Genomic DNA, 14,070 nt, shown 5'->3' on the forward strand with positions numbered 1-14,070 from the left:
GACTTCCTGAGAAAGGATGAAAAGGAAATACCACAGGCCCTGACGTAGGAACATTCCTGGTATAGCTGAGGAAGTGCTAGGAGCCCAGTGTACCTGGAAAGAAGTGAATAAGAAGGAGTTTTAGGAATTAAGGTCTAAGAGGTAACAGGGCCAGATCATGGAGTCTCTTGCCACGGTAAGAATTTTGGCTTTTACTCTCAATGTGAAAAGAAGTCAATGGATGGCTTTGAACAGAGAAGTCTCGTGATCCCAACTAACATTTTATCTGGATCACAATGACTGCTGTGTCGAGGAAAGGGAAAAAAACCTAAATGGAAATAAAGGTAAAGCAGACAGGGTTCTACAATTAGTTTACTGCAAGAATCTGAATGAAATCTGATAGTGTCTTGTACTATCAAGATGGCGGCAATGAAGGAGGAAAGAAGACATCAGAATCTGCATATATTTTTAAAATAGATTGGCAGGATCTGCTGATTAGATACGGACGTGGGGAAAAGTGAAGGATGACTTCAAAGTATTTGGTCTCAGCAACTAGAGGGATGGATATGCCATCTAACAAAAGGGAGGAAAAAAAAGTCAAAGTCTGATTTTGGGCATCTTAAGTTTGAAAGGCCCATGAGATGCCTCAGGAAGCTGGACATTTAGTCTATACTGCAGGACTGAATCCTCAAAAACTCCAATGTTTAACAATCAGTAAAATTTGGAGGACTCAACAAATGACCCAGAGAAGGCATATCCAGTGAGGTAAGATATAAAAGTGGAAAGTGGGGGGTCCTAAAAAGCAAAAGAAAATGCTGCAAAATAGAGCATGCGATCAACTTGTCAAGGCTTCTAATACTTCCGGTAGGAAGAAAACTGAGGACTAACAACTAGATTCACATGAGCGTGCAACACGGAGATCAATCCTGGCATTTACAGTGCAATTCTGGCGGGGTAGTGGCACAAAGGCCACTCTGGAGTGAGTTCAAGAGTCATCTGAATATGTTATGTTACCTAGGTAGAATTCTTGCCCAGTGTATTTTCAGTTCAGTTCAGTTCAGTCGCTCAGTCGTGTCCGACTCTTTGCGACCCCATGAATTGCAGCACTCCAGGCCTCCCTGTCCATGACCAACTCCTGGAGTTTACTCAAACTCATGTCCATCGAGTCGGTGATGCCACCCAGCCATCTCATCCTGTGTCGTCCCCTTTTCGTCCTGCCCCCAATCCCTCCCAGCATCAGAGTCTTTTCCAATGAGTCAGTTCTTTGCATCAGGTGGCCAAAGCGCTGGAGTTTCAGCTTTAACATCAGTCCTTCCAATGAACACCCAGGACTGATCTCCTTTAGGATGGACTGGTTGGATCTCCTTGTAGTCCAAGGGACTCTCAAGAGTCTTCTCCAACACCACAGTTCAAAGCATCAATTCATTGGCACTCAACTTTCTTCACAGTCCAACTCTCACATCCACACATGACTACTGGAAAAACCATAGCCTTGACTAGACGGGCCTTTAGTATGATGTCTCTGCTTTTTATTATGCTATCTAGGTTGGTCATAACTTTCCTTCCAAGGAGTAACCGTCTTTTAATTTCATGGCTGCAATCACATCTGCAGTGATTTTGGAGCCCCCAAAAATAAAGTCTGACACTGTTTCCACTGTTTGCCCATCTATTTGCCATGAAGTGATGGGACCAGATGCCATGATCTTAGTTTTCTGAATGTTGAGCTTTAGGCCAACTTTTTCACTCTCCTCTTTCACTTTATGAAGAAATAATCAGACAGATCTTAATTATGGGACATTTTTACAAGGACTCTTAACTCTTCAGATGTGTCAATGTTATAAAAGCAAAAATAAACCAACAAATAAAACAGAAGGCAGGGAATTGTTCTGGATTACTAAGGATTAAAGAATGTTCACAACCAAATGTAATGTGTGCTCCTTCACTGGATCCTGGATCAGAAGGAAACTAGTTATAATGAATATTTGTGGAACAACATGAAGAAACAAATATAGGCTCTATATTAAATAATATTAAACCAACATCTCATTTCTTGGGGTTGATAACGGCATTGTAAGTTATTTAGGAGAGTGTCATTGTTCTTGGGAAATTTATGTGCAAGTATTTAAGGGTAAAGTGATGTAATGCCTGAAAATTACTTTAAGATGTTTCATGGAAAATAAATATGTGGGGTAGGGTTGAGTGGGAGGAGGGGAAATGAAAATCTGGCATAATGTTAACAGCTGTCAAATTCAAGTGAAAGACACAGTGTGAACTTCTGGGAATTACCAAATAATGGGGAAAAACAAGTCACTCCACTTCTCTCTAACTTGTGTTTCCCTTGAGAGTAACTGACAGGATATTTTGTATTCTTGGACTATGGAAGGCAGTCATCAGCTGACTGCTGTTGCCCTGGTGTCTCAGCTTACTGCAGTCTCAGCCATCTCTTTCCAACAAGCAATGTTTGAGTTAGTGACAGAGAAATATAGTTATACCGCTTAATGTTTAATTACTTTTATGTTAAGCATACCAAGTGTTATTGATATGTTAAGTACTTGTACATGCAGTATTTCACTGAGTCCTCTACAACATTACAGAAGATGAAACTAAAAGCTGCTTAGTTTGTTAGTATGGGTTAGGGTTAGATTTTAAAGTAGAGCCAGAGCCCATACTTTAAAGTCACCACTATACTCTCTAATCTTCTTTGCCAGGAGAGCACAGACTGCTGAGGTATTTCAGAAGCATAACCTACAGGGCTCAGCAAACTGACATGTTCCTAGGGGATGAAGGTGGAGTTCTACTTTAAGACATTAAAAAAAATTAAATAATCTGCATCTGATCAAGACTGGTATCATCTTCCTGCCTAAAAATGTGATTTTCTACTAGATCTGCTTCAGCTATAGGATCACCTGCTAGTAGAAAAGAGCATTCTCCCTTCATTTAATGTAACAATAGCCCAGTGACATAAACTGCTTGAAAAGATTTGGCTACACTTAGCTGTTTCTGTTTACTCCAAATGTCCATTTCCCCCAACTTTTTATTGAAATTCTACAGAAGACTTCAAAGAATAGTAAAATCAACAGTCACATACCTTTTATTTAGATTTGTCAATTATTGACATTTTGCTAAATCTTCTCTTTTTCTTTCCCTTTCTTACACATTTTTTCCCACTGAAATATCTTAAGTTGCAGGGATTATATAACTTTACTCCTAATTACTACTTGCACGTGTGTTTCCCAAGAATAAAGACACTCTCCTACATGACCTTCAATTCCATTATCAATCTCAAGAAAATTGACAATGATGCAATAGTATTATTATTATACAGTCAGTATTCAAATTTCTGTCAAGTTGTCCCCAAAACACATGCTTTGAGAGATGTGGGTTTGATCCCTGGGTCGGAAAGAGACCCTAGAGTAGGAAATGGCAACCCACTCCAGTATTCTTGTCTGGAAAATTCCATGGATGGAGGAGCCCGGTGGGCTACAGTCCATGGGGCTGCAAAGAGTCAGACACGACTGAGCAACTGAGCACAAAACAAAGCCCTACAATTGTAAGGAACTTGCTTTGTGAGGGAGTCTTTTATCTCCCATTTGTAAAGATGATGATAATGTCTCTCTAGATTGTTTGGAGAATGAAATAACCGTTAGTGTAAATATCCTTTACAAACTCAATCCATTGTACAAATTCAAAGAAGGCTGAAAGATTAGAAAGTTGCCTTGGTATTGGTGGTTCTCAACTCTGGTAAACATGTACTATATATGTTACCAACACACCAGAGGTCAAAAAGTAGTACACATTTTTTCAAAGGCATTCTTCAAGCCCACCAAGGAGGTAATATAAATTTGTAAGAATATATGTTTTCCTGCATTGGGACAAAAGCTATTTTACTTTTAAAAAATTATTCCCTGCTTATTGCAAATGTTTAATGAACAGGAAGAGTGAGTGAAATAAAATTGAAGCTTCTTCCGTTCCCATATATGAATTATTTTCATTTTAAAAAAAGAAAATAAAACACAGCTTATAAATACCTTAATCTTTTCAGAATTATCTCATGTGAAAAACCTTCCGTATTACTGTCCTTAAGGTCTCCCAGTCTCCAGGCTCTCCATCTTCTAGTTTACCCTCTCAATCATCAAGAATTATATTTCTAGAATTCTAATTTTGGCACCTTCATAATTAAAAGCTCTCAGCCTCTAAAAGCAAGACCTTAATGTTACAAGTTATCCAATCTTAATTCTCATCTCTCTTCCATCTTAATCTTCAAAATGATATCCCAGTCATGTCTTTGCAAAGGCTGATCTCTTTCTGTACCAGTTCACTTTCTTTATCTATTGTGAATCTATAAATCCTGCAAAACCCAGCTCAAGAATCACCTTCTTTCCACCTAATGCCCAAAGGACAAAGTTAATCATGCATTTTGTGCTTTTGCTGAACCTGAAGCACATACCTACTCCAATACTTTATACAGACTTCTACCATTAGCTACATAATTGTTTTTCCTACTCCACAGTGTCTATCTTAAGGACATGTTCTTATGCAATCTGTTTCCCTAGTGTCCAGCTTAGTTTTGGGTACCTTGTTGGTACTTACTAAGCACTTTCTACATTGACTCATTTGTAGACAATGACTCTCATTTGTACACACTAAGTAAAAGAAGGGGTTTCCCTGGCAGCTCAGGAGTAATCAATCTGCCTGTAATGCATGAGACGCAGGAAATGCGGGTTTGATCCCTAGGTTAGCAAGATTCCCCAGGAGTAGGAAATGTCAACCCATGCCAGTATTCTTGCCTGAGAAATCCCATTGAACAGAGGAGCCTGGGTGGCTACAGTCCATGGGGTTTCAGGAGTCAGACATAACTTAGTGACTAAACCACCACCACCACCACCAAGTAAAAGAAGCTAGTGATTGTATGAGCCATAGATTGATGATCCAAGCCAACATGTGGCCACCAGTCAGTGATATGCCAGATTTCCTACTGATCCAAGGTCACCTTCTCCTGGACTCACCAATGACAGGTGGAGCAGAATCAATTACAGAGAATTGGATTTTAGATTATTACAAATATTGGCCCCAGAATTTCAGTGAGGCTGCAATTCAAAGTTCAGCAAGATACCTGGTGAAGGCAAAGGGGAAGTGCTCTTGAATCCAACTGCTCAACTTCACCTCGTATAAGTGAGAACAGAGATTGCAGAACCAACTTTGAGGCTTCCAGTTGATCGTTAGCATTTACTTCTGCAGATTCTTCATCACTAACGGCATGTGTGGCTACATGTAGTATATTTTCTTGCATTAAAGGTGTGGTATCTTCTGAAGAAAGTCCTTTGAGAGTAAATAAAATGCCCATGTTAGAATAAATTTCCATTATGGTAGAACACTTTATAATAATTATGCCTTTTAACCATAAAATTTTCAAATAAAACTGATTACAGGAAAAAAAAAAACCCCACAGAAGCCACAAGTTATTTTCCTCATTAAGTTAAGATTCTGCTTGACATCTGATTCTTTCTATTAGCAATTAGTTAACAGAAGCAATTCTGTTAGTTCTATATAAACTTTCTATTTACAATACATTATAGATTAAGAATCTATATTCTTAATTAAGAATATTAAAAAAAGAGAGATCTAAAGAAAAGTATGTAGGTTAAAATCTGACCAAAAACTTGACTCTCCCAAAGGAAAAATGAATTAACTATAATTTGAAGTCATACCTTGCTCCAAATGAAATAGCACTAAATAACAAAGTAAATGTGGCTATCATATCAAAGGCTAAAGAAGTTAAGCCTTCTTCTCTAAACTCTGGTCTGATAACTTTAGAACTACCTCTGGAGCCCAGGAGAGCAGAGGGAATCAGATGTCCAGAGCTAATGGTCACAGAAACTTTCTTCCTAGTAAAAAAGAGTAAAACAAACTTGGAAAAAAAAAAAATCAGCGAATAAATCCTTGGCCCAGAGCTCCTGAAATAACACACCAAATTTTAAAACTCTAAACATAACACATTATAACTTTACCCTTCACTGAAATCTCAGCATGAGTTCTAATTTTCATACTGAAATTGAATAGACTGTGTGAATCTGTACTTACCTTCAGCTAGTCCATCTCAGGAAGGCTCTTTCTCACTAATTTAGTATATGCACACCATGATTGAAGATGCCTTTGGCCTGGAGATGGCCTGCCATTTTATTTTGTATTTGTGAAAAACAGGAATGATTTTTCTGCTTTCTAATTTTCTTTTTTTTTTTATTTTATTTTTAAACTTTACAATATTGTATTGGTTTTGCCAAATATCGAAATGAATCCGTCACAGGTATACATGTGTTCCGCATCCTGAACCCTCCTCCCTCCTCCCTCCCCATACCATCCCTCTGGGTCATCCCAGTGCACCGGCCCAAAGCATACAGTATCGTGTATCGAACCTGGACTGGCGACTCGTTCCATATATGATATTATATGTATTTCAATGCCGTTCTCCCAAATCATCCCACCCTCTCCCTCTCCCACAGAGTCCAAAAGACTGTTCTATACATCAGTGTCTCTAACTGCAATGGTGGTAATGCCAATGTAGGAAGAGAAGCTTTCTATAGAGAACTACAAAGAAACTAAGATAAATACTGTTTTCTTTCCTTTTCCTCCCAGCCACACTACTATACCCAAGACATTAAATCACATAAGACTGCGATAAGGCTAATCACCCAAATTCTATATTTTTCTTAATTAAATTCTTAATTTTTCATTAAATGTTTGGTAGAATTCACCAAGGGGCTTCCCAGGTGGCTCAGTGGTAAAGAACCCACCTGCCAATGAAGAAGACCCAGGTTCAATCCCTGGGTCGGGAAGATCCCCTGGAGGAGGGCATGGTAACTCACTCTGGTATTCTTATCTGGAAAATCCTGTGGACAGAGGAGTCTGGAGGACTATAGCCCATAGGGTCGCAAAGAGTCAAACACGATTGAGTGACTGAACAACGATAACAAAATTCACCTATGAATTAAATGTCTGGTAGAATTCATTTGATGAAAAATTAGTGTCAATCCTTCTCAGACTTTTCCAAAAATCAAAGAGCAGGGAACAGTCTCAATCTCATTTTTACAAAGCCAGCATTACCCTGATACTAAAGCCAAATAAAGATACTACATAAAAAGTAAACTACAAATAAATGTCTCTGATGAATAGAGATGCAAAAATTCTCAACAACTTAACTCAAAAGCACATTTAAAGGATCGGACACTGTCATCAAGCAGAATTTATTCCTGGGACGCAAGGTTGATTCAACATACATTAACCAATCAATGTCATACAGCACATTAACTGAATGAAGGATAAATAACACATGGTCAACTCAATGGATGTGGGAAAAATTATTTAACAAAATTCAATATCCTTTAATGATAAAACTCTCAACATAGTAGGTACAGAAGAATGTACCTCAATATGATAAAAACCATATATGACAAACTCACAGATAACATCATACTCAACAATGAAAGGTTAACATATTTTCCTTGAAGATCTGGAAGAAGACAAGGGTGCCTACTCTCACCACTCCTATTCAACATAGTACTGGAAGTTCTGGTCAGAGCAATCAAGCAAGAAAAAGAAATGAAAGGCATCCATCTCAGAAAGGAAGATGTGAAACTGTCTCTGTTTGCAGATGATATAATCTTATAGATGGAAAACCCTCAGGACTTCACTAAAAACCTGTTAGAACCAACAAATGATTTCAGTAAAGTTACAGGATATACAATCACCATATAAAAATCAGTTGCAATGCTATATACTAACAGCGAACTATCTGAAAAAGAAAACCATTTTATTTACAATAGTATTAAAACAACAAAGTACTTAGGAATAAATTTAACAAAGTACATGAAAGCTACTGTTGTTGTTCAGTTGCTCAGTCACATCTGACTCTTTGCGAACCCATGGACTGCAGCACGCCAGGCTTCCCTGTCCTTCCCTATCTCCCGGAACTTGCTCAAACTCATGTCCATTGAGTGCGTGATACCATCCAACCATCTCATCCTCTGTCATCCCCCTTCTCTTCCTGCCTTCAATCTTTCCCAGCATAAGGGTCTTTTCTAATGAGTCGGCTCTTTGCATCAGGTGGCCAAAGTATTGGAGCTTCAGCTTCAGCATCTGTCCTTCCAATGAATATTCAGGATTGACTTCCTTTAGTAATGACTGGTTTGATCTCCTTGCTGTCCAAGGGACTCTCAAGAGTCTTCTCTAACACCACAGGTCAAAAGCATCAATTCTTTGGTGTTCAGCCTTCTTTATGGTCCAACTCTTGCATCCATACATGACTACTGGAAAAACCATAGCTTTGCCTATACAGACCTTTGTTGGCGAAGTAGCCCTCCAGAGTCCTCTGTCTACAGGGATTCTCCAGGCAAGATTACTGGAGTGGTTTGCCATGCTGTCCTCCAGGAGATCTTCCCAACCCAGGGATAGAACCCAGATCTCCCGCATTGCAGGTAGATTCTTTACCATCTGTGCCCCCAGGAAAGCCCATGAATACTAGAGTGGGTAGCCTCTCCCTTCTCCAGGGGATCTTCCCAACCCAGAAATTGAACCGGGGTCTCCTGCACTGCAGACGGATTCTTTACCAGCTTAGTTACCTGGGAAGCCTGAAAGCTATTGAAGAAGACAAAAATAAATGTAAAGATATACTATGCTCATGGGTTGGAAGAATTAAAAAATAACTACGCTACTCATAGCAATCCTCAGATTCAATGGAATCCCTATCAAAATTGCAATGGCATTTTTGAAAGTATTAGAAAGTATTAAAATTTATATGGAACCATAAAAGATCACATATAGCCAGAGCAATCATGAGCAAAAAAAAGAAAAAAAAAAAACAAACCAACAAAGTTAATAGCATCTATGAGATTTCAAAAACTACTACAAAATTATAGTAATCAACAGTAACATAGTTGGCATAATAACAGATGCACAGAACACCGGAACACAATAGAGCATCACAATAAAGCAATAGATTTGTTTTTACACATTTATGATCTTTATAAAAAATGCAAAGAACACACACAATTAGAGAAAGGATAGTTTCTTCAACAAAGAGTGCTACGAAAATTGACTTTCCATATGTGGAAGAATGAAATTGAACTCATTTTACTACATATGCAAAAAATCAACTTGATATGGAATTGAGATTTGAATGTAAGACCTGAAACCATGCAACTATTAGAAGAAAATATAGGGGAAAAGCTTCCTGACACTGATGTGGGTAAGACTGTTTTGGACATGACACCAAAAGCACAGGCACCAAAAGCAAAAGTAGACAGATGGGATTTCATCAAACTAAAAAGCTTCTTGCACAGTAAAGGAAACAATCAACAAAGGGAAGAGACAATCTATGAAGTGGGAGAAAATATTTGCTAACCATCCATCTGAAAAGGGGTTAATATCCAAAATACATAAGGAATTCAAACCACTCAATAGCAAGAAAACAATGTGATCGAACTGTTGGTGGAAATGCATATTGGTACAGCTATTATGAAAAACAGTACAAACACTCCTCAAAAACGTAAGACTAGAACTACCCTGCTGCTGCTGCTGCTAAGTCACATCAGCAGTGTCTGACTCTGTGTGACCCCATAGACGGCAGCCCACCAGGCTCCCCCGTCCCTGGGATTCTCCAGGCAAGAACACTGGAGTGGGTTGCCATTTCCTTCTCCAATGCATGAAAGTGAAAAGTGAAAGTGAAGTCGTTCAGTCGTGTCCAACTCTTAGCACCCCCATGGACTGCAGCCTACCAGGCTCCTCCGTCCATGGGATTCTCTAGGCAAGAGTACTGGAGTGGGGTGCCACTGCATTCTCTGAGATGATCCAGCAATTCCACTTCTGGGTATGCACACAAAGGGAACAAAATCAAGAATCAAAATGATTATCTACACCCTAAGGTTCATTACAGCATCACTTACAGTAGTTCAGATATGGAAATAACCCAAGTGGCTTATTGTCAATGGATGAACACCTGAAGAAAAGGTGATGCACAGATACAATGAAGTATTATTCAACCGTGAGAAAGAAGGAAATGCTACCTTGTATGACAACTTGGATGAATTAGGAAGTCGTCATGCTGAGTGAAATAAGCTAGACAAAGACAAATACTATATAATTTCACTTATGAGTGCAATCTAAAAAATAAAATTTTAAAGTGAAACTCAAAGAAGCAAAGTAATATAATTATGGTTACCAGGGGCTGGTGGGGGCAGTTGGGGAGATATTGATCAAAAGGAACAGAGCTGGGAGGCGGTCCTAAGATGGCAGAGGAATAGGACAGGGAGATCACTTTCTCCCCCCACAAATTCATCAAAAGAACGTTTAAACGCTGAGTAAAATCCACAGAAGAACTTCTGAATGCCAGCAGAGGAAATCAGGCACCCAGAAAAGCACCCCATTGTCTTCGAAAGGAGGTAGGAAAAAAAGAAAAGATGAAAAAAGAGACAAAAGAGATAGGGACGGAGCTCTGTCCCAGGAAGGGAGTCTTAAAAAGAGACAAGTTTCCAAACACCAGGAAACACTCTCACTGCCTAGTCTGTGCTGAGCCTTGGAAGCACAGAGGGCAACATAATAGGGAGGAAAAATAAGTAAATAATTAAAACCCACAGCTTAGGAGCCCAACGGTAACTCCCCCAGTGGAGGAGCAGCGCAGATGCCTGCACCCGCCACTAGCAAGCGCGGGCTGGGCAGGGAGGCGCGGACTGCATTATTTAGGGTAAGGATCGGCCAGAATGCCCTCGTGGGTAATCACAGCGAACTAATTTGGGCTAGCAAACCAGACTGTGGGATAGCTACCACGGGAAAAGCCCTAAGACACCGCCAGGCCCGCGCACAGAACAAAGGGCGGAACAGAACTAGCTGGCTGCAGACCATCCCCCTCTGGTGACAGGCAGCCAGAGCCAGAAGGGGGCAATTGCAGCCCCAGAGAGACATTATCTACCAAACTGTAAGCAGGCTTCTTTGCTAACTAAGACTTCTTGGGGTTCTGGACAGTCATCCGCCTGAGAAGGCGCACCGGTTGTACACCCAGAAAACTGAGCGTCAGGGACAGGAGAGGTGACCGCGCAGTGACCGTGCTCGCCAAATACCTCATCACCTGAGCTGCTCCGAGCTGGGAAGGGCACAAAACGCAGGCCCAATGGAGTCTGTGCCTCTGAGGACTACCCGAGTGCCTGAACCTGAGTGGCTTAGACCTGGGAGGTGCATGCAGCCCAGGCCCGGCCTTGGGCTGCATGGGCAGGGAGGGTGCACACACCGTGAGTGGGGGCAGGCCCAGTGTGGCTGAGAAACTAGGAGCACAGGCCAGTGTTATTTGTTTGCAGCGTCCCTCCCTCCCCACAGCGCAACTGAACAAGAGAGCCTAAAAAAGTGTCCACCACCGCCCCCTTGTGTCAGGGCGGAAATCAGACACTGAAGAGACCAGCAAAAACAAGCTAAAACCGAGGGAACCGCCTTTAAAGTGACAGGTGCAATAGACTAAAACCCTGTAGTTAGTACCGACTACATAGGAAGGGGCCTATAGATCTTGAGAAATATAAGCTGGACCAAGAAACTATCCGAAAATGAACTGACCCCACACTGCCCACAACAACACCAGAGAAAGTCCTAGATATATTTTTACTATTTTTATGATCACTTTCCTTTTTTCTTTTTTTTTAACTTAAAAAAATTTTTAAGTCCTCTATTACTCCTTTAATTTTCATTTTTATAACCTACTATTACTTTTCAAAAAAAAAGACTTTTTAAAAGCAAACTTCATATATATAGTTTTTTAAAAATAACTTCTGTGACTTTTTTTTCTCATCTTCTTTTCTTTAATATTGTATTTTTGAAAATCCAACCTCTACTCTAGAATTTTAATCTTTGCTTTTTGGTATTTGTTATCAGTTTTGTACCTTTAAGAACCCAATCTTCAGTACCTATTTTTATTTGGGAGCAAGATTACTGGCTTGACTGCTCTTGCCCCTTTTGGACTCTCCTTTCTCTCCACTAGGTCACCTCTGTCTCCTCCCTCCTGCTTCTCTTCTCTACCCAACTCTCTGAATCTCTGTGTATTCCAGATGGTGGAGGACACTTAGGGAACTTATTACTGGCTGGATCTGTCGCTCTCCTTTTGATTCCACCCTTTATCCTCCTGGCCACCTCTGCCTCCTTCCTCCCTCTTCTCTTCTCTGTATAACTCCATGAACATCTCTGAGCGGCCCAGACTGTGGAGTGAACATGAGGAAGTGATTACTGGCTAGCCTGCTCTCTCCTCTTTTGATTCTACCTCATCTCATTTGGGTCACCTCTAACTCCCTCCTCCCTCTTCTCTTCTCCATGTAACTCTGTGAACCTCTCTGGGTGTCCCTCACTGTGGAGAAACTTTTCATCTTTAACCTAGATGTTTTATCAATGGTGCTGTATAGAAGGAGAAGTCTTGAGACTATGGTAAAAATAAGACTGAAAACCAGAAGCAGGAGGCTTAAATCCAAATCCTGAGAACATCATAGAACACCTGACTTCAGGGAACATTAAGCGATAGGAGCTCATCAAACACCTCCATACACTGAAACCAAGCACCACACAAGGGCCAACAAGTTCCAGAGCAAGACATACCACGCAAATTCTCCAGCAACACAGGAACACAGCCCTGAGCTTCAATATACAGGCTGCCCAAAGTTACTCCAAATCCATTGACATCTCATAACTTGTTACTAGACACTTCATGCACTCCAGAGAGAAGAAATCCAGCTCCACCCACCAGAACACCGACACAAGTTTCCCTAACCAAGAAACCTTGACAAGCCACTGATACAACCCCCCCCACAGCGAGGAAACTCCATAATAAAGAGAACTCCACAAACTGCCAGAATACAGAAAGGCCACCCCAAACTCAGCAATATAAACAAGATGAAGAGACAGAGGAATAGCCAGCAGGTAAAGGAACAGGATAAATGCCCACCAAACCAAACAAAAGAGCAAGAGATAGGGAATCTACCTGATAAAGAATTCCGAGTAATGATAGTGAAAATGATCTAAAATCTTGAAATAAAAATGGAATCACAGATAAATAGCCTGGAGACAAAGATTGAGAAAATGCAAGAAAGGTTTAACAAGGACCTAGAAGAAATAAAAAAGAGTCAATATATGATGAATAATGCAATAAATGAGATCAAAAACACTCTGGAGGCAACAAATAGTAGAATAACAGAGGCAGAAGATAGGATTAGTGACATAGAAGATAGAATGGTAGAAATAAATGAATCAGAGAGGAAAAACGAATTAAAAGAAATGAGGACAATCTCAGAGACCTCCAGGACAATATTAAACACCACAATATTCGAATCATAGGAGTCCCAGAAGAAGAAGACAAAAAGAAAGACCATGAGAAAATACTTGAGATAATAGTTGAAAACTTCCCTAAAATGGGGAAGGAAGTAATCACCCAAGTCCAAGAAACCCAGAGAGTCCCAAACAGGATAAACCCAAGGCAAAACACCCCAAGACACATATTAATCAAATTAACAAAGATCAAACACAAAGAACAAATATTAAAAGCAGCAAGGGAAAAACAACAAATAACACACAAGGGGATTCCCATAAGGATAACAGCTGATCTTTCAATAGAAACTCTTCAGGCCAGGCGGGAATGGCAAGACATACTTAAAATGATGAAAGGAAATAACCTACAGCCCAGATTACTGTAACCAGCAAGGATCTCATTCAAATATGAAGGAGAAATCAAAAGCTTTACAGACAAGCAAAAGCTGAGAGAATTCAACACCACCAAACCAGCTCTCCAACAAATGCTAAAGGATATTCTCTAGACAGGAGACACAAAAACGGTGTATAAACTCGAACCCAAAACAATAAAGTAAATGGCAACGGGATCATACTTATCAATAATTACCTTAAATGTAAATGGGTTGAATGCCCCAACCAAAAGACAAAGACTGGCTGAATGGATACAAAAACAAGACCCCTATATATGTTGTCTACAAGAGACCCACCTCAAAACAAAGGACACGTACAGACTGAAAGTGAAGGGCTGGAAAAAGATATTCCATGCAAATAGAGATCAAAAGAAAG

The 14,070-nt window shown here is 40.1% G+C and overlaps 1 protein-coding gene across 2 annotated transcripts in view; it reads right to left on the reverse strand.

The window, feature by feature from the left end:
• CNST (consortin, connexin sorting protein) overlaps nucleotides 1-14,070 on the reverse strand; it is a 95,138-nt gene that overhangs the window by 31,660 nt on the left and 49,408 nt on the right. For both annotated transcript variants that reach the window (XM_055582066.1, XM_055582067.1), the window contains one exon: nucleotides 5,093-5,298. In XM_055582066.1, the coding sequence (XP_055438041.1) occupies nucleotides 5,093-5,298 (206 nt within the window). The remainder of the gene's footprint in view (nucleotides 1-5,092; nucleotides 5,299-14,070) is intronic.

Source organism: Bubalus kerabau, chromosome 5 (genome assembly GCF_029407905.1).
Source record: "Bubalus kerabau isolate K-KA32 ecotype Philippines breed swamp buffalo chromosome 5, PCC_UOA_SB_1v2, whole genome shotgun sequence".
In the NCBI taxonomy this organism is placed as follows: domain Eukaryota; kingdom Metazoa; phylum Chordata; class Mammalia; order Artiodactyla; family Bovidae; genus Bubalus; species Bubalus kerabau.